The sequence below is a fragment of the Bos grunniens genome, chromosome 4 (assembly GCF_055505025.1).
Source record: "Bos grunniens cultivar Pamir isolate PY7600 chromosome 4, Bosgru_T2T1.0, whole genome shotgun sequence".
Taxonomy (NCBI): Eukaryota; Metazoa; Chordata; class Mammalia; order Artiodactyla; family Bovidae; genus Bos; species Bos grunniens.
Window position 1 is genome coordinate 17128746 of NC_141168.1, and position 18051 is coordinate 17146796.

The 18051-nt window shown below is 46.3% G+C and overlaps 1 protein-coding gene across 11 annotated transcripts in view; it reads left to right on the top strand.

Annotated features, from left to right (window-relative positions):
- HIPK2 (homeodomain interacting protein kinase 2) overlaps positions 1-18051 on the top strand; it is a 203939-nt gene that overhangs the window by 159193 nt on the left and 26695 nt on the right. For 6 of the 11 annotated variants that reach the window (XM_086395289.1, XM_086395294.1, XM_086395286.1 and 3 more), the window contains exons 10-13: positions 2395-2537; positions 4267-4374; positions 6482-6661; positions 10266-10547. In XM_086395289.1, coding sequence (XP_086251415.1) covers positions 2395-2537; positions 4267-4374; positions 6482-6661; positions 10266-10547 — 713 coding nt within the window. The remainder of the gene's footprint in view (positions 1-2394; positions 2538-4266; positions 4375-6481; positions 6662-10265; positions 10548-18051) is intronic. The other 5 variants (XM_086395296.1, XM_086395293.1, XM_086395295.1 and 2 more) reach the window with 2 other exon arrangements.

Below are 18051 nucleotides of genomic sequence, written 5' to 3' on the forward strand. Positions count from 1 at the left end.
CCTTCATGATAGAAACTTCCTTTAAAGTCTGGTGACCCTTGGCTGTTCATTCATATCTAAGACTGAAGGACTAAAAACTGGAACGCTTCAGGGGCAGCGGGGTGGACTTCTCTATCGGATAATAAGGAGTGAGCTCAGCATTTTCATTGGTAGGTCCCCTCTCATCGAAAGTATCTGTAGTTTTTTTCTCTTGGAATAGTCAGTTTCCCTGGAGAGAATCCACCAGGTTCCTGCTTGAAGATTGGGGGTGGCGGGTGAGGGGGTAACAATCCTTCATACCAGGAATCTGAGGGTGACAGAATCCCAGGGTTTGATAGTCAGACTTTACCTTCTGTTCCTTCAGTCTGCTAACTTGGTAATCACTCTCATCTGTTTTCCAGCTTCTAAAATTCTGTTAACTGTTACTGTCCCTCACTGTTCTCTGTGTCCTTATGGATCTATATATACTTTTTCATTCCTTCACTGTCATTTTAGTTGGGCTTAAAAGAGGGAGAGCTGTAAACGTATGTTTAATTTACTATGTGTCCAGGCAAGCTAGTTAACTTCTCTGTGTTTCAGTTTATCCACCTGAAAAATAGGAGGGGAGAATAGCCCCGATGTCACAGGATTGGTGTTAAGATAAAGTCAGAGAATCCACTTATGGTCTTAGTTCTATGCCTGGCACACAATGTGCATCCAGAAATATTGGCTCTAACCTTACAGATTATAAAGTAGCAATAAATTATAGAAATACCTGATGCAAAGTGTTGTCTCAAATGAGTTGAACATATCCATCAGGGATAGAGGTCCAGAAATATCTTTTTACCCCATCTCTTTGAGGTAAAATGCTAAGATTCATTTTAGGGAAACAGGGAAGAAATAATGTCCTTAGCTTGATATCAAGATTTATTATTTCAAAATGACATTAGTCAAAACACAGGCTTTTCATGGGATCTGAAATAAGTTCCAGACAAAACAGTAGAATTCTTACTGCCAATGAGACTATTGTTCATTTAAGCTTTTGAGCTCATAATTATTTTAATCAATTAAATTATTTTTCTGCTTACTGTGTTTGAATTCAGTAAACCTGAAATACAGTTAAGTATAGCTAATTGCCTTGGTAGAATTGCTTCTTTCATTTTATCAACAAACATTTCTTAAGCACTTATTGTATAATCTGTGGTCCCTGAGCTTTTTGACTGTATATTAAAAGATCAGTAAACAAACAGGAAATATCTAAAAGGTATAAGAGATCTCACTGAATCTCATGTGCAACAGTGGTAACAGGATAGACCAGGTGAACTATGCACTCAAATCTAAGAGGAAGCTGTATCATTTTAGTACACATCACTGATTATGAAGTTTTGACTCAAATTTATAATCCATTTCTAGAAGTGCTTGTTTGTTGATATGAGCCAAAACACACATATTGAACATATGCACAGTTTGTGGAGCACTACATTATATTAATTAGCCAGTGTTCGTCATCTCCAGCCTGATGGAAAGAGAGAGAAAGAGCTAAGATCCCAAGTCTTTAAATCCTTGACCTTCCCAAGAGGTATTTTCCCTTAGCAGCATTCCTTTAAGTGTCCAACTTTGGACAACTGTGTTCAGAGTGAATCATTTAATAACCAAAGGCAAGCAGAATAGTGACTGAAGATACAGAGGGCTCAAAACACAACACACACACACACACACACACACACGTGTACACACGCACACCTGTAAGTCTATTCAAGGAGGAATCAGGAAAGTTCCTGATTTACAGCTTGGTGCTTATAAAAAATCGAACTCTGACTTCCTCACTATTTCATTTTCGCCTTGAGGAGTCAAGGTATTCTCAGTTAAGCTCAAGATCCCAGCTAAGAATTTTACTTCATGCCTGTTTGCCCTTGGATATAGGCAGGTGTCAGATACTTGGTGATCTCAGAATTACGTTAACTTAGATTCAGAAGATAACACAAGTTGCACCTCTACATTCTAACTGCTAAACAAAAGGTAAGATATTAAATAAAGGATACTAGACAGAAAACTTCTTGAGGGCAAGGAGTTACCCTTGTATGACCCAATTCAACCCCCTCAATCTCTTGTGCACAGTTGTGTCACAAATCAATAAGTGAACTTTTGGGAATTTTAAACGTGGTTCATTAGAGCAGATTTATAAATAAATCATTCTTCAGTGTGGATGAATCGCTTCCATATAGTTCTTTGCCCATATACCTACCTACTATCTTCTATTGAGTTCACATGTGTTCATTTTATCTGCCGTGGTGTTTGAGGTCAGAGAGCAGGTCTCCACTGTCACACCTGTCAAGGGGGTCTAGCATAACCTTGAGCAAAGAATAAACGCTTGACTCATGCCAACTGATATATGATCGTCAGACATAGTGATGGCAGGTGTCCTCTGTCCTACAGCAGGCCTGGCCAAGTGGGACCCAGCAGATCCTGCTTCCCCCGGCGTGGCAACAGCTGACCGGCGTGGCCACGCACACTTCGGTGCAGCACGCAACTGTGATTCCTGAGACCATGGCCGGCACCCAGCAGCTGGCCGACTGGAGGTGAGCAAGGCGCAGGCAGGGCTGGGATGGGAGGCACGTCCACCGCTGACCCAGAGGGCGGCCAGGCTGGCCAGTACCAGACTCCCCTGCTTTGTAGAGGGCTTTTTAAATTAAAAAGAGTAGCATGTGGCCTACCTGGGTTCGATCCTTGGTTTGGGAAGATCCCCTGGAGGAGGACATGGCAACCCATTCCAGTATTCTTGCCTGGAGAATCCCATGGCCAGAGGAGCCTGGCGGGCTACGGTTCATGGGGTCGCAAAGAGTCAGACACTATCGAGCAACTAAGCGCCTGAGCACACCATGTGGCCTAAAACTGCAGTGTAATGAGAGATTGTTTTTAAATAAATGTATAATGGAGAAGGAAATGGCAACCCACTCCAGTACTCTTGCCTAGAGAATTCCGTGGACAGAGGAACCTGCTGGGCTGCTGTCCACGGGGTCGCACAGAGTCGGATACGACTGAAGCAACTTAGCATGCATGCATGCACTGGAGAAGGGAATGGCAACCCACTCCAGTATTCTTTCCAGGAGAATCCCTGGGACAGAGGAACTTGGTGAGCTGCCGTTTATGGTGCTGCACAGAGTCAGACACAACTGCAGCGACTTAGCAGCAGCAGCAGCATACCAGGACACCAGAAAACCAGCTTGGTTACTTTAGGATCTGTTGTCATTTTGAACTCCAAATTCAGTTCCATTATCTGATCACCAGTGTGATTCACCAGACTTGGCTTGGGATGATTTTTGGTTGTTTCTCTGCAGAAGAGATCCAGGGGCTCCTTAGCAATTCCAGGAAGTGTTCTCGAGGTGTTTTCACACTCGAGCACGCTGGAGTCACATCCGACCTCCTGGGGGAAAGCTTGACAGAAAGGGGTTTATTTGGACTGGTAAACTCTGCTCTGTTTGCTGAGTGTGTCTCTTCAGTTAATGCTCATATCTTTGAGATCAAAGTATGCTTTCCACAGAGCCCAGAGACATCCAGCTGACAGCCACAAGCACACCACAACCCCTGCATCTGTTTCCAGAACCTTCCATGCCATCTTGCTCACCAACTTCATCACTAACATGTGGCTCTGTTGTTTTTATGGCCACTTTCCACTTTTCCTTATACCTGCCACCTATTCCATCCCACGGAGAAGGCAATGGCACTCCACTCCAGCACTCTTGCCTGGAAAATCCCATGGATGGAGGAGCCTGGTGGGCTGCAGTCCATGGGGCACTAAGGGTCGGACACGACTGAGTGACTTCACTTTCACTTTTCACTTTCATGCACTGGAGAAGGAAATGGCAACCCACTCCAGTGTTCTTGCCTGGAGAATCCCAGGGACGGAGGAGCCTGGTGGGCTGCCGTCTCTGGGGTTGCACAGAGTCGGACACGACTGAAGCGACTTAGCAGCAGCAGCAGCATGCCATCCCAATACCACCCTCAGTGCCCACCTTCACCAGTGCAGAGCCAAATGGCAGTCCCCCAAGTTGGCCCCAACTTCTCATGGCCCTCTGGGCTGTCTTTCTTTCAGCCAAACCATCAGGGTAGGACACACCCTTCACCCTCTGACAGTCCTCAAACCAGCCACAGAACCTCCCGACAGTTCTTTTTCTGTCCCGTAAAGCTGCTGTGAGTGAAGAGCTCTGATGAAAGGCAAAGAGACAGGCCCCCAGTCCAGCCTCAACTGCAGCGTCCTCTGTCCTGCCATTTAGTTTTCTACTTACTAATTTACTAATTCTAATTTAGTAGAAAGAAGAGAGGAACGGAGGCCATTTATCACAATCCCGTTCACTTTCCACTGACAACACCACCCCCTACATCCACCGCCTCTCATTGGAAGCACTTTCAAGCCAGGTAAACTGGGCTCATTTCTGGCCCTGCGTGACCTGGGAAAGTTACTAAACCTCAGTTCTTCAGTAAAGTAGGGACAGTAATGCCTATCATCGGATTGTTGGGAGGTTTAAATTTAAGATAAAAGACAAAGCACTTGACTGGATTTAACATGTACCATGCAGCACCAGGCTTCCCTGGTGGCTCAGTGGGTAAAGGATCCGCCTGCAATGCCGGAGACCTGGGTTTGATCCGTGATTCGAGAAAGATCCCCTGGAGGAAGGAATGGCTGCCCACTCCAGTGTTCTTGCCTGGAGAATCCCACAGACAGAGGAGCCTGGCGGGTTATAGTCCATGGGGTCGCAGAGTTGGACATGACTGAGTGAATAACATTTCACTTCATTCCAGCCCCTGATCCATGACAGGCAGCAATAAATCTGTTATCTGCCCTTCCCCCGTTCACAGCATGAACGCTCAGCAAGACCACCTTCCCTCTCCAGCTCATTAGCAGCAGCAACCAAGTGGAAAGCTGTTTGACCACTTGTTTTTTTCCTTACCCCTTTTTCTCCCAGAAGACCACACATATGCTGTACTTCCATTTTCCTTTGTCTCTCAGCATTTACAGCTTATTTAATTTCAGAGATACTGACATTCTTAACTCATTCATGCACATCTTCTTATCTCTCATCCCTCCTCATCTCTTACCTGGTTACCACAGGAGAGACCTAAAGCCAACAGTTTCTTTTCAGTCTCTTCTCCATTTCATATGTAGCCCAGAGAACATCTGGAATCATGGCTAGTGCTAGACCTATGTCAAAGGGAAAAATGCCATGTCTGTAGAAGAAATAGCAACAAAGTAAAGGAGCTATAACATCAGTTTTTAAAGTTCACTTAAATGTCCAAAAGACTATCAGGATCTCTACAAAAGTGTCTCCCTGCTTCTTTTCTTTGTGTTCAACTTTTTTCCTAAATTTCATAATATTTTAAAAATTCCTATGAACTCTCCTATAGCTCTTCATTTTACCATGTATTAAATGGGTTTTTCGGAGAAGGCGATGGCACCCCACTCCAGAACTCTAGCCTGGAAAATCCCATGGATGGAGGAGCCTGGTGGGCTATAGTCCATGGGGTCGCTAAGAGTCGGACATGACTGAGCGACTTCACTTTCACTTTTCACTTTCATGCACTGGAGAAGGAAAGGGCTTCTGGATGGAAACCCACTCCAGTGTTCTTACCTGGAGAATCCCAGGGATGGGGGAGCCGGGTGGGCTGCTGTCTATGGGGTCACACAGAGTTGGACACGACTGAAGCGACTTAGCAGCAGCAGCAGCAAATGGGTTTTTATGGGCAACTCTCTAAATTCATCATCACTCTTAATATTTCTGTGGGAATAAGCCTAACAGCACCATACAACCCAGATCTCACATAACCCATTTTCAGGATTATGGCTACAAATATTTCTATCAACATGTGTCTGTTACTAATTTTCACTTAGTACCAAACTCTATACATGTCTAGTCAACCTTCAGTTAATCTAATTGTTCATTCAGAAAGCATGTAACTCACTGATCAGCTGTTACATTCCTGAACATTGTGCTAACTGCTGAGAGAATTCTAAAGAATGTTAGCACTTCCTAATGCCAGAAAGACATACCTACCAGACTTCAAAGTTTGTTTTTCACATAACTGATATTCTCATTTACAAAACGGTATTACTAAGATATCCTGCCTACCTCACAGAGTGGAACAACCCATTGAAGGCACTTTTTAAATTATAAAATAAAATACACAGCCCAGTTAGCTATTTAGGGTCTTGAAGAGCAGAAGGGAATATTTATTTCCTCTCCCCAGAACTTAAGCTGAGTCCGCCTACTTGGCATTCTCCCCACTTGAAATGTGCCCTTTCTCACTCACGAACAAATTGTGTCCACGCCACTTAAACATTCCTACACCAGAGACATTCAATGAAGTCACCTGGGAAGGCTCATCTCTTCAACAACTCTCTCCTCGGTGTGAGGACTACCTTTTGATTTTAATTTGACTTTTAATGGGCGGGAGGGAACTTTATCTTCTAAAGGAGCTCTGTTTCTATTAAACCATCAAAGAATCTGTTTTCCCATCTCCCTTTCAGGAACACGCATGCTCATGGCAGCCATTACAATCCCATCATGCAGCAGCCTGCGTTGTTGACTGGTCATGTGACCCTTCCAGCAGCTCAACCCTTAAATGTGGGCGTGGCCCACGTGATGCGGCAGCAACCTACCAGCACCACCTCTTCCCGGAAGAATAAGCAACACCAGTCCTCTGCGAGGTAGGTGTGTAAGAAGTGTTAGAGAAAGAAAACTTCAAGGAGATTGGAAGTTAAAGATCTGGGTCCCTGGAATGGGATTTTGAAGGAGGCACTCATCTTGAGGTCTATGTGAGTGCTGGCCCTACCAGCACCCTAGGGTGGGGCCCTCAAACCACAGTGTTCCGTGTTCCTGTCTTGAGTGATTCTCTCCCCTTCCACTTATCTAGAAAACACTCAGACTGCCCTCTGAAGATGCATTTTTGAAACCATAACTTTTTTTTAGAAGTAGTAGAGAAATGTGTTTTATTTGAGTCTAATGTCAGAAATTTAACTCATTCAGCTATTTGCTAAAATATAAGCAGTAACTTTGGTTAATCACAGACACTACCAGAAGAACAATGATCTTTCCCATTTCCTCTAAATCCAGTTTCATCTCCATGAACTCTTAAAAAAAAATTAAGATTGACCAAAGGCCGTGTCCTTTTGTTCATTTTATATGGTATTTTGGAAAAGGTAAAACTATGGAGTGTGTAGATTGAAGGTTGCTGGGAAAGATTAAAGGCAGGAGGAGAAAAAGACAGAGGTTGAGATGGTTGGGTGACAATCACCGACTCAATGGACATGAATTTGAACAAGCTCTGGGAGATAGTGAAGGACAGGGAAACCTGGTGTGCTGCAGTCCATGGGTCACAAAGAGTCAGATACAACTGAGCAACTGAACAGCAACAAAACTATAGAGACAGATCAGATCAGGAGCTGCTAAGGACTAGAAGGAACTTTTCAAGGTGATAACAAATGTCTGTATCTGCATTGTGATGGGAATTACATGACTGTACATTTGTCAAAACTCATCAAACAATTGATACCTCAATATACCTTACTTAAAAAAATAGAGATTTCCTAACAAACAAAAAAATCGAGATCAAAATTGTATGGCTGTAAAATTGTTCCTACATCTCTCTCCGGTGGCTTGGCGGTCCCTAATTGTTTATTTGGAATAGGTTAATCAAGAGAAGTAAAGTAATACATGAAATGTCTAGTGAATTTTTTATACTTCCTTGGATAGCAAGATGCCAGAAATTAGATCTGCCTCTTTTCATTCTTTTTCATTTGAAAACTAATCCAAGAGCTGACTTCCTGAAGTTGTCATCCTTCCTGAACAAGATTCTTATTTGGTGGTTTCTGACAGCTTAGGGAAATTCATGTCAGATCAGTGGCAGGCTTCCAGAATGCTTTTGTTTGACAGCTCTGTGATAGAACACCCATGTCTGTGTTAGATTGGGTGGCCCCAGAGGCCCCTGTCTCAGTCCTCACGTGCTGTCATGCTCAGTCTGGTGGGTGGTCGCCAGAACCCTGGTCTGGCTTGAGCTTAGCCTCTGTGTGCTCACTCTGGCCAGGTAGGGGCAAGAAGAACCCTTAGCCTCTGACCTGTTGGTAAGTCCCTCTTTGTGGCCTTCTTACCACCCAGCTGGCTTTAGAAGGCTCACTGCCAGTGCATTTCAAGATCAGTGGGACTATGGTGAAAATTATGGGTTTGCCTATTTTTAAGACCAATGCCTTAGGCAAAACAATTGGAAAAACCAGAAGGCTCTCCCCTTTGGCAGGCGGTACGATCAGGCATAGTTTTCTTTAAAAATGCCAAGTAGACATATTTTAACTGCTCGAGTAGTAAAAACTTAATCTCAAAATTGTACCATGTTAGTAATAACAAATATTAAGTTTTCTGGTAAGTACAAATAATAGAACAATTTTATCAGTGAAACTTCTTATTAGGAGCCCCCCAAAAGGAACAAGCAACATGTGATACCGACTAAATAGAAAATTAAATAGACCTACCTTTATGGAATTATTTTCATCTAATTACCTTCCCTTTAGCTAGAAGGTGCTAGAATCTCTAAGGACATATCACACTCTTAAGTTTCATTATAGGCTGGCTTTGGTCTCATTGTATAGATACAACCAAGGTCATCAACAGTTGATGGGGAAGGGAAAGGTAAGGTCTTCTTTCTCTAAAGTTACCAGAAACTACATTGGCTTTTTGATAAGTTAATTTCTAGTTGATCAAAATCAAGAGTTACAGGTCCCTTAAGCATACATTTTTGTTTTGCATTTTTCCTGGTTTTTCATTACGATTGAAACAGACTGGTAAGCTTCCTGTGAGGCTCATGTGTCAAAATCCAGGATTTTCTTTGGGTTTGTTTCTGGTTGCACTGCGAGGCATGTGGAATCTTAGTTCCCCAACCGTGGATTGAACCCATGTGCCCTGCATTAGAAGGCAGAGTCTTAACCACTAGACCGCTCATTAAGTCCCCAGAAAAATTAATTTTTGAAAAATTATACCCGCACAGATACTTTTATAGTTATGTCCTTTTCCCAGAGGAGGAAGGAGGCAAAGCTACACTTTAACCTTAGATCTTTTAGCTCCAGGAAGTCTTAGGAAATGAGTGTGGTCATTGAATCAGTGGTAAACCAGCCGTGAGCAAGGAAATGAAAGCTTTATGTGCAAATATCTTTTCTTCCACCTCCCTCCAAAACAAGACCTAACTCAGTACACTGGGGAGGATGACGAGATTGAACTTACGTAGTTGGGCTTTGACCCTGAAGGCAGGGGGCTGCGTTGGGGCAGACACCCCTGAAATCTGCCCCCACCGCAAGACCGGCCCAGTCCTTGGGCATGGTCCTCTGTCCTCTCCTGAGAGCCCTGGCTACCCACTTTGTCCCTCAGCGGGTAGAGCCCAGAGAAGCCAGGATGCTGCCCTATCTGTGTAGCAATTGAAAGAAAGTCCCACAGGCCACCGCCTCTGCAGTCTGGTTAAGCCCGAGTGTGCTGGTCCTCTCTCCGATTTATGGAGAGCTTACGATGAATGGTGTCGGATTCGTGATCTCCAAAGAAGATATAACTTCAGGACCAGGGACCAGGCTTGAGCACTCAAGAGCTTTCATATAGCAGAGTTTTATTAAAGTATAAAAAATGGACAGAGAAAGCTTCTGACACAGACATCAGAAGGGGGAGAAGGAGTGGCCCCCATGCTAGTTTTGGCAAGCTGTTTTCTGTCTGTTAGAAAGCTATTAATCAGATAGAGACCCCTCAAGGCTGAGGGAGTTTCACCAGGCCCCTCTCCCACAATATGCATTTTTGAGATAGGATGGCAGGAGGTGTGTCATCCCCAGCCATAAAACAATTGATATGGATACTGGTTGGTTGAGCTGTTATCAGCCAAAAGTTAGTCTTAGGTGGAACCATTTTGAAGAAAGGCAAATTCCAAAGCAAACACATAGTTTCATTAACATAGCTTAAGAAAAACACTTCCATAAGAAAAATGCGTTGGTTAGCGCAAGGTTTGAGAAAAGTTAAGTTCAGGTGGAACTAGGTGTTGTCATGGCAACACAGAATTTTAAGAGAAAAAATTCTGACACTTGTAGTTTGTTTCCTCCTGCCGCTTAAGGGAGAGAGAGAAAAATGTCTGACACTTGCAGCCTGTTTCCTCCGTTTATAGACCCTTGGCCTTCCTGCCTGTGGTCCTCTCAATTTGGCCATGCTGGTGTTTCTAGACAGTTGGGCTTCTTGCAAGGACCTGGCGGCCCTGACCTTCTCCATGAGCGTGGTGTGGCTTTGTCGTTCCAGAAACGTCTCCACCTGTGAGGTGTCCTCCTCTCAGGCCGTCAGCTCCCCGCAGCGGTCCAAGCGCGTCAAGGAGAACACGCCTCCGCGCTGCGCCCTGGTGCACAGCAGCCCCGCCTGCAGCTCGTCCGTCACGTGCGGCTGGGGTGACGGGGCCTCCAGCACCACCAGGGAGCGGCAGCGGCAGACGATTGTCATCCCCGACACCCCCAGCCCCACGGTCAGCGTCATCACCATCAGCAGTGACACGGACGAGGAGGAGGAGCAGAAGCACGCCCCCACCAGGTGAGGCCGTGATGCCTTCAGACACCAGGAAGGAGCAGAGTCGGGGTGCACGGTGCATGGCCGGCTCACCCAGAGATAGTCGGTGGTGGGCCTGGACCACTTCCCCGTCATCCAAAGTGATGATCCATCCTTCTCTCCTGGCCCCTGAATCCTGGCCTTGCCATGTCCTGGAGCCCTAAAGTGACTTCAGGGGATCGTCCAATAGATTTGGGCTTCTCAGGTGGCTCAGATGGTAAAGAAGCCGCCTGCAAAGCAGAAGACCTCCATTCGATCCCTGGGTTGGGAAGAGCCCCTGGAGAAGGGAATGGCAACCCACTCCAGTATTCTTGCCTAGAGAATCCCCATGGACAGAGGAGCCTCGTGGGCTACAGTCCATGGGGTTGCAAAGAGTTGGACATAACTGAATGACGCTTCACTTTCTACTTTTCAAACAGATTTCTATAATTATTGAAAGCCCAAAATAATTTTGAGTCAATTTGGTCTTAAAAAATAGTTATAGGCCCTCTACATTTGGGGGACGTGAGACCATGAAAGTCAGGCACAGAGTGCCGTTGTATTTCAGCCCTCATAAGCTAAAAAAATCTCTGCCTCGGGCTATTGAACGTATTCCCAGTTGGTCAGGCTGTTTCTCAAACATTGCCTTGGTGCTCAGAATTTGAGGTAATTGTCCAACTAATCAGAAATTTCCCTGTGTCTGATTAACCCAGTCTTTCAAACTGCCACGTGGCCTTTTACCCAGAGAACATTACTGTTTATTCCCAAAGTAGTAAGAACTCATTTCACTCGCTGTATGCTTCTGGGGGAGAGGGAAGAAATATTTATTATATTTGCAAGACTGTTAAGCCTGGTGCCAGAGGCTCTTTCCTATACTTGCCAGCCAGACTGAAACAGAGTTTGGTGTGAGTTTGAGCTGTCTAATGGTCCCCTGGAACTTTTCCCTCCAAACAGTTGGTCCTCTGGCCCTTAGCATCCCTGGGCCTCGGGACCTTGTAGATCTGAAATCTCACAACCCCATCCTGCTGGCTCTTCCCACTGGGACCCAGGACTCGGGAAGGGAGGCCTGCCAGTCAGAGCACATCCTGTGACCCAATGTGAAGATAACATTCACATTTAGGCCCAAATTATTAATTCCTAATTGGATACAATGTCACTGATTATAATCACAAATCCTTTTGATTAGATAATAAATTCTTACCTTTGAAATCATTGCGCGATGTACAGATAGACTGATTAAAACATTATCACTACAACTATTCCTAGCTGCATGGGGTATTCCCTTCCCACCTTTATAATGAGCTCAGCATCTTGTCTTTTCATGAGAAGGCTTGTGTAGCGCTCATTCCAGTGTCCTCTTTAATGGCCTAGCTCAGTTCAGTGTGTCTCAGAGAAGCATGTGATGGAGCATTTCTGTCCTAGCATTGGGTCAGGTGGCAGAGGGGCCGAGGAGCTGAGGGCTGGGGCGTAGTGCCTCCCTCCCAGCCTGCCTGTTCCAGAGCTGGCCTCAGTTTCCTTTGGAGACTCAGTTTCCTTTGTTTCCTTAGGAGAACAGTCCCAAGCTGAGTCCATGGCCCGTGCCCCCCAGTCACTTCCCAAAGGGAAAGGCTCCTCCCAGCCACAGCCCGGGCCCTGGCCTGGAGCAGTGTGCCCACACATCTGTGGCATCAGGCATAAGAAGGACAGGCAACCTCACAGGGCCCTTTGCCACAAGTGGAAAAAGGCAATTTTAAAATCTGACAGTTGACTAGATTGGAATATCATTTTAACATTTGAATTGACACGGAATCTCAACATATGTGCTCAGGAGAGAACCGAATAGTGGATCTGAGGGGAAGGAGGATGAGCAAACCATCTCTCCACCCATCATGCCGCTGCCAGGGCCGAGAGCACAGAGCAAGCCGGAAGTACAGGCTGCCTCTGCAGCAGCCCCAGGGCCCAGAAAGAACAGAGGGGAAGCATGTGGCAGCATGGGAGGACCTTGGTGTCGATGAGTCACGACTTAGGGGAGGGCAGGGAAGGGGCCGATGGGCAGGTGCGAGTGTGACAACCAGAGATAGTGAGTGACAGTGGACTGCTGAGTACCGGAGATTCATAACATGGAAGATGCAGGCCTGCCTCCTGCCCAGGGTAACAAGATGCACAGAGACATTCCGTCAAACATGGGAGGCTGCAGTCTGAGGCCAGAGCGAAACCCAGAAAGGTGTCACCTGTCCACAGGTGTGATGGGAAGCTCACAGAATGAGAAAATAGTGTTTTCCAGAGAGATCAAATAACTGTTGCCTTGAAGAAACATTTGAGGACCCAGGAAGGTAGGAGAGGGTATTGGAACCTGAGGAGGATAAAACAGAAACCGGTAGCTATTTTATTTATAGAGAAACCATCATGTAATGTGACCACATTAATGTGACTGCATTTTGTAATGAGGAAAAAGATAGGGAGAAATACAAGTACTCATTCTTAGAAATCAGACTATCATAAAATTTAACAGGGTAAATATTTATTGGCCCCACTGGTAAGATATTATGCTCGGAACCGCAGGTGCTGCATAAATAAGGTAGACAGTCTCTGTCCTCAGGAGGTTTGCAGGGTAATAAGCAAGATAAGACACGTACAAATCTTCATAATACAAAACAGGTTACCAGGCCCCTAAAAACTAGCAGAGAACTGTAGAGATTCAAAGGGGGAATAGCTTGAGGAAATAGGGGAGAGGGGGCTTTTCAAGGTCAGTGGTCCTGATATGCTTAGACAATGGGTAGAGGAGGTGAGACTGCAAATTCCGGTGAGATAAGTGGTGGGCAGAGCCTCACAGGTGGGCAGAGCCTTAGGTGGGCAGAGGGGGATCAAGAACAGGTGGGGTTCGCTGATAAGAGAAAGTGGGAGGTCGGGACGAAAGGGATTTCAGCATGGAAAGGGGGATTTGGGGGGAATCTCCCCTTAGGTGGGCGTGGCCAGCTTTCCAAGGAGATGCTGAGGAGCTCCCAAGAAAGCATCAGTTCTGGGAGAACAAGGATGGGACATGCCCCCAGGGCAGGCCACTGGGGAGCTGCCTGGTTGCCCTCGGACTGGAAGCTTCTCTACCCGCCAGGGCTCCAGTGTGAACCGTGGACGCGTCCCTCCTTGACCCTCACCGTCCTCATTCCCAAACCTAATTTCTCCCAGCTGTGAGCAACTTGATTCTGCTCTTCTGTGTTCTGACCTCATTTCCTATTTGCGGCTCAGCCCCAGTACTAGCCCTGTAACCCTGCCTCAAATGCCGATGGCTTCCCCTCAGCCTCATCACAGCCTCTGGAGAGTTGAGGGAGGGGGGTTGGGGGTTCCTGTGATGCTCACAGGGATGGTGAGCATGGGATCACGTGGCAGCGACTTTTAAAGCCGACCTAAGACAAGTAGTCCTTGGTAGCTCAGTGGTAAAGAATCCACCTGCCAATGCAGGAGACGAGGGAGATGCAGGTTCGATCCCTGGGGCAGGAAGATCCCCTAGAGGAGGAAATGGCAACCCACTCCAGTGTTCTTGCCTGGGAAATGACATGGACAGATGAGCCTGGTGGGCTATAGTCCATGGGGTCGAAAAGAGTCAGACATGAGTTAGCCACTGAGCACAAAAGCGCAAGCGTGTCAGTAAATCTCCAGGACCAGGTGACATTGTCTAGAATTTTCAGGGGAATGCCAAGGCAAAATTATCGTTCCCGACCCCCAGCATGTGGGACTGTTAGCTGCCAGAGCAGATGGACACTCGACAGCTCCTGCTTATAAGGACTCCAGAGTGTGAGGGGCAGGCTGGGGGCGAGTGAACCAGACAGGAAGGGTGTTATAACAGACATCCCCCAGGAGTTTTCACCTGCACTGTCTCTGCATCATTTGATGAGATGACACAAGGCTGGTAGTTGTAGTCCCATTTAATAGATGAAGAAACTGAGGTCTGAGAAAAATAAGTGACCCAGACTGGCAAAGGTTCCAAGTAGCAGAATTGGGATTCAGGTTTTGTGACAGTGAGAAAATGGTAATCTTAATTACTGGCAAAAATAATTTATTTCTCCTTAGTCATTAATTCAACACATTATAAATTATGTCCTCAGCCTCCTCTGACCATAACCATGCCCACACCCATGGTCTCACCTGCTGTGTGCAGGGCACCAGGCCAGGGCAGTGGGGAGTCCAGGGCATGTTCACTGAGCCCTGACTCAGGCCAGGCATTGGTTGAGTGCAGCTGCTCTAGCAGCAGGCCAGGCAGAATTCACCTGTTCTCATTTCTTTGAGAAGGTTTGAAAAAGCGAGGAGGCCAGGCAAGACCCAGTAGCCTCCTCTTTTTCCATGTTGGATGAGGGGGCTCTGTGGTCATGGTTAGAGTTGTTTGTGTAAAGATAGAAAACAGATATATTTTTTGGATTCCCCAGGATTAGGTAGTAGAACCAGAATTACTTTAAATACACATAAATGATTTTGATGAGAGGAACAGCTGACTCTCTGCATGTGCTGAATAAGCCATGTTTTCTCCCTTGAAATTCCCTTGGAGAAAGTTTATGGGTGCCCGTCTTATTATTCAGACCTTTCTGCCAACCTTGTCTTGTGCTGAAGCTGTCTTTTAGGGGCCATGGGGCTACATCATACAGGCTTCCAGAGTGTGTGACCAGAGTGGCTCATTTCAGCTGATCCATTAGAAATCATTTTGCCTGGTCTCCATTATTCATTCATTTATCTGCTCATTCAATTATCTATTTCTGGTAGACGGGGTTCATTTACCAAGGTCATCAGGGCACCACTGTATCCTGCATCACTTTGCAAGTGATGCTGAGTGTTACAGCTAATCTGACCAAAATGTGAACTTCCCTAGGAGATTGATTCATCATTATCCCTAAGGATTTTAGGGGTCATTCTGAAACTGTTTATCCCCCAAAAGTGTGACACCACCCCCCCAATGTTCTTTTTGACACTAAATTGAAAATCCAGATAAATTACTATAGAAAAGTCACAGTCAGGAAGCTGATGTGCTGCTGCCCAAAAGACGGCCTGAAGAATTAACATCCAGTTAACGGGGGAAAGCGCACACACCCACTCAGGCCAACTTCGTGCTGTGCTGGTGGCATCAGAGCCAGGCTTGAGGAAAGAAGCAAAGGAACCCAGCACGCAGTGTCATTTGGAGGGCTTGTTATTTTGCGGTGTTAAGTTAAATCCAGTGAACCAGTTTCCATCACCTGACTCTTCCCGGGAGAGGTGAGTTTTGAGGAGAGTACCCTGTGGCTCCTCTTTCCTGGGCTTCATTCAGAACACCCCAGTGGTTAAGGGCTGCACTTTATGAAAAGACTGCATCTTGAAGAGAAGATACTGCACCCGGCTGTCCCCAGCTGCCAGTCCTACACTTCCCCGTGTTACAAAGCCGTTGCTGACGTGTAGCGACGACCTGCTGTCCTGCCTGCCTTCCACAGGGCAGAGGGAGGAGGGCCGGAGCAGCTTGGAAAGCACGGGGCAGAGCCATGCCCAGGGGACGGACCCAGCGTGATCAGGAGAGGCCTGCAGGCATGTGGAAGGCGGGGGCAGAGTGAACATCGGCTACTATGCGTGATGCCTGGGGACCAGGGCCACCCCTGGCTCCTTCCAGACCCCGTTTCAGATTTCTCCAGAAGGTAGTCAAGTTTAAAGTGATCATAATGGTGACGTGTATATGCGTATCTTGGGGCTTCCCAGGTGGCGCTAATGGTAAAGAACCCACCTGTTGGTGCAGGAGACATAAAAGATGTGGGTTTTGATCCCTGGGTCAGAAAGATCGATCCCCTGGAGAAGGAAATGGCAACCCACTCCAGTATTCTTACCTGGAGAATCCCATAGACAGAGGAGCCTGGCAAGGTACAGTCCATATTGAGAAATATATATATATATATATATATATATATATATGGATAATGTAACTCAAATGGAATGTATGCACCAAATTTAAAATGTAGAGGTTTTTTTTTTTTTTGGTCCTCAGTCATTTCAGTCACTCAGTCATGTCCGACTCTTTGCGACCCCATGGACTGCACACCAGGCTTCCCTGTCCATCACCAGCTCCCAGGGCTTACTCAAACTTATGTCCATCAAGTCAGTGATGCCATCCAACCATCTCATCCTCTGTCATCCCCTTCTCCTCCTGCCTTCAATCTTTCCCAGCATCAGGTTCTTTTCCAGTGAGGCAGTTCTTCACATCAGGTGGCCAAACTATTGGAGTTTCAGCTTCAGCATCAATCCTTCCAGTGAATATTCAGGACTGATTTCCTTTAGGATTGACTGGTTGGATCTCCTTGCTGTCCAAGGGACTCTCAAGAATCCTCTCCAACACCACAGTTCAAAAGCATCAATTCTTCAGTGCTCAGCTTTCTTTAAATCGAAGGCCATGTGATACATTGGAAGGAGCATGCTGGCCTGGTGGCATTGGACCCCAGCCCCTCCACTCACGTGACAGGCTAGTCAAAGGCTGTTGGCCATTTCTTTCTGGTTGGGTAGAAAGGGAGTGGGAACAGCACAGTGAACAGTTCACACCCCCATGCAGGTGGCCGGGCCAGCAGCTGTCATCTCCATCAGCTGGGGCAGCTGTCCGTGTGAACAATCCCACGTCCCATGCCACTGTCGCCGACTCGGCCCCTGGTGGAACCTGAAGGAGGACTCTCAGTTGCCTTACATTCTCAGTGCTCATGGGTAGGAGGAGCTGTGTAGCTGGTGATGAAGAGGGAGTGCAGGCTCTGGACAACCCAACAGAAAAAAAAAAAAAAAAAAACAGAAACCAAATTTAAAAGTGGGCTAAGGATTTGGACAGAGTTTACTTAAAAGAAGATGTACCAGCAGCCATATGAAGAGTGCTCAGCCTCACTCATAATCTGGGAAATGCGAAGCAAAACCATGGTGTGGTATCACCTCACACATGGCAGGATGGCTGTTACCAAAAAGACAAAAGCTGATCATTGTTGATGGAGGAAGTGGAGACATTGGAACTCTTGGACACTGCTGGTGGGAATATAAGTTGGTGCAGCTATTATGGAAAACAGTATGGAGGTTCCTCACAAAAATTAAAAATAGGGACTTCTCAGTAGTCCAGTGGTTAAGACTCCATGCTTCCAATGCAGGAGGTGCAGGCTCGATCCCCGGTCAGAGAAGTAAGATCCCACGTTCTGTGGGGCACAACCAAAAAGTGAAAAATAGAACTGCCATGTGATCTAGCAGGCCCACTTCTGAGTGTTTATCCAAAAGAATTAAAATTAGAACCTCAAAGAGATACCTACACTCCCGTGTTGACTGCAGCATCAGTCACAGTAGCCAAGATGTAGAAGCAGCCTAAGTGTCCATCAGATGAATGGATAAAAAAAAGGTGACCTGTGCATACAGTGGGGTGCTGTTCAGCCTTAAAAAGAAGGAAAATGTGCAGTATGCGACCTCATACATGAGCTATGTAAAATAGTCTAATTCACAAAATCAAAGAATTAAATCTCGGTTGTCAGGGGCTGTGAGTAGGGGGACATGGGCAGTCACTAATCAACAG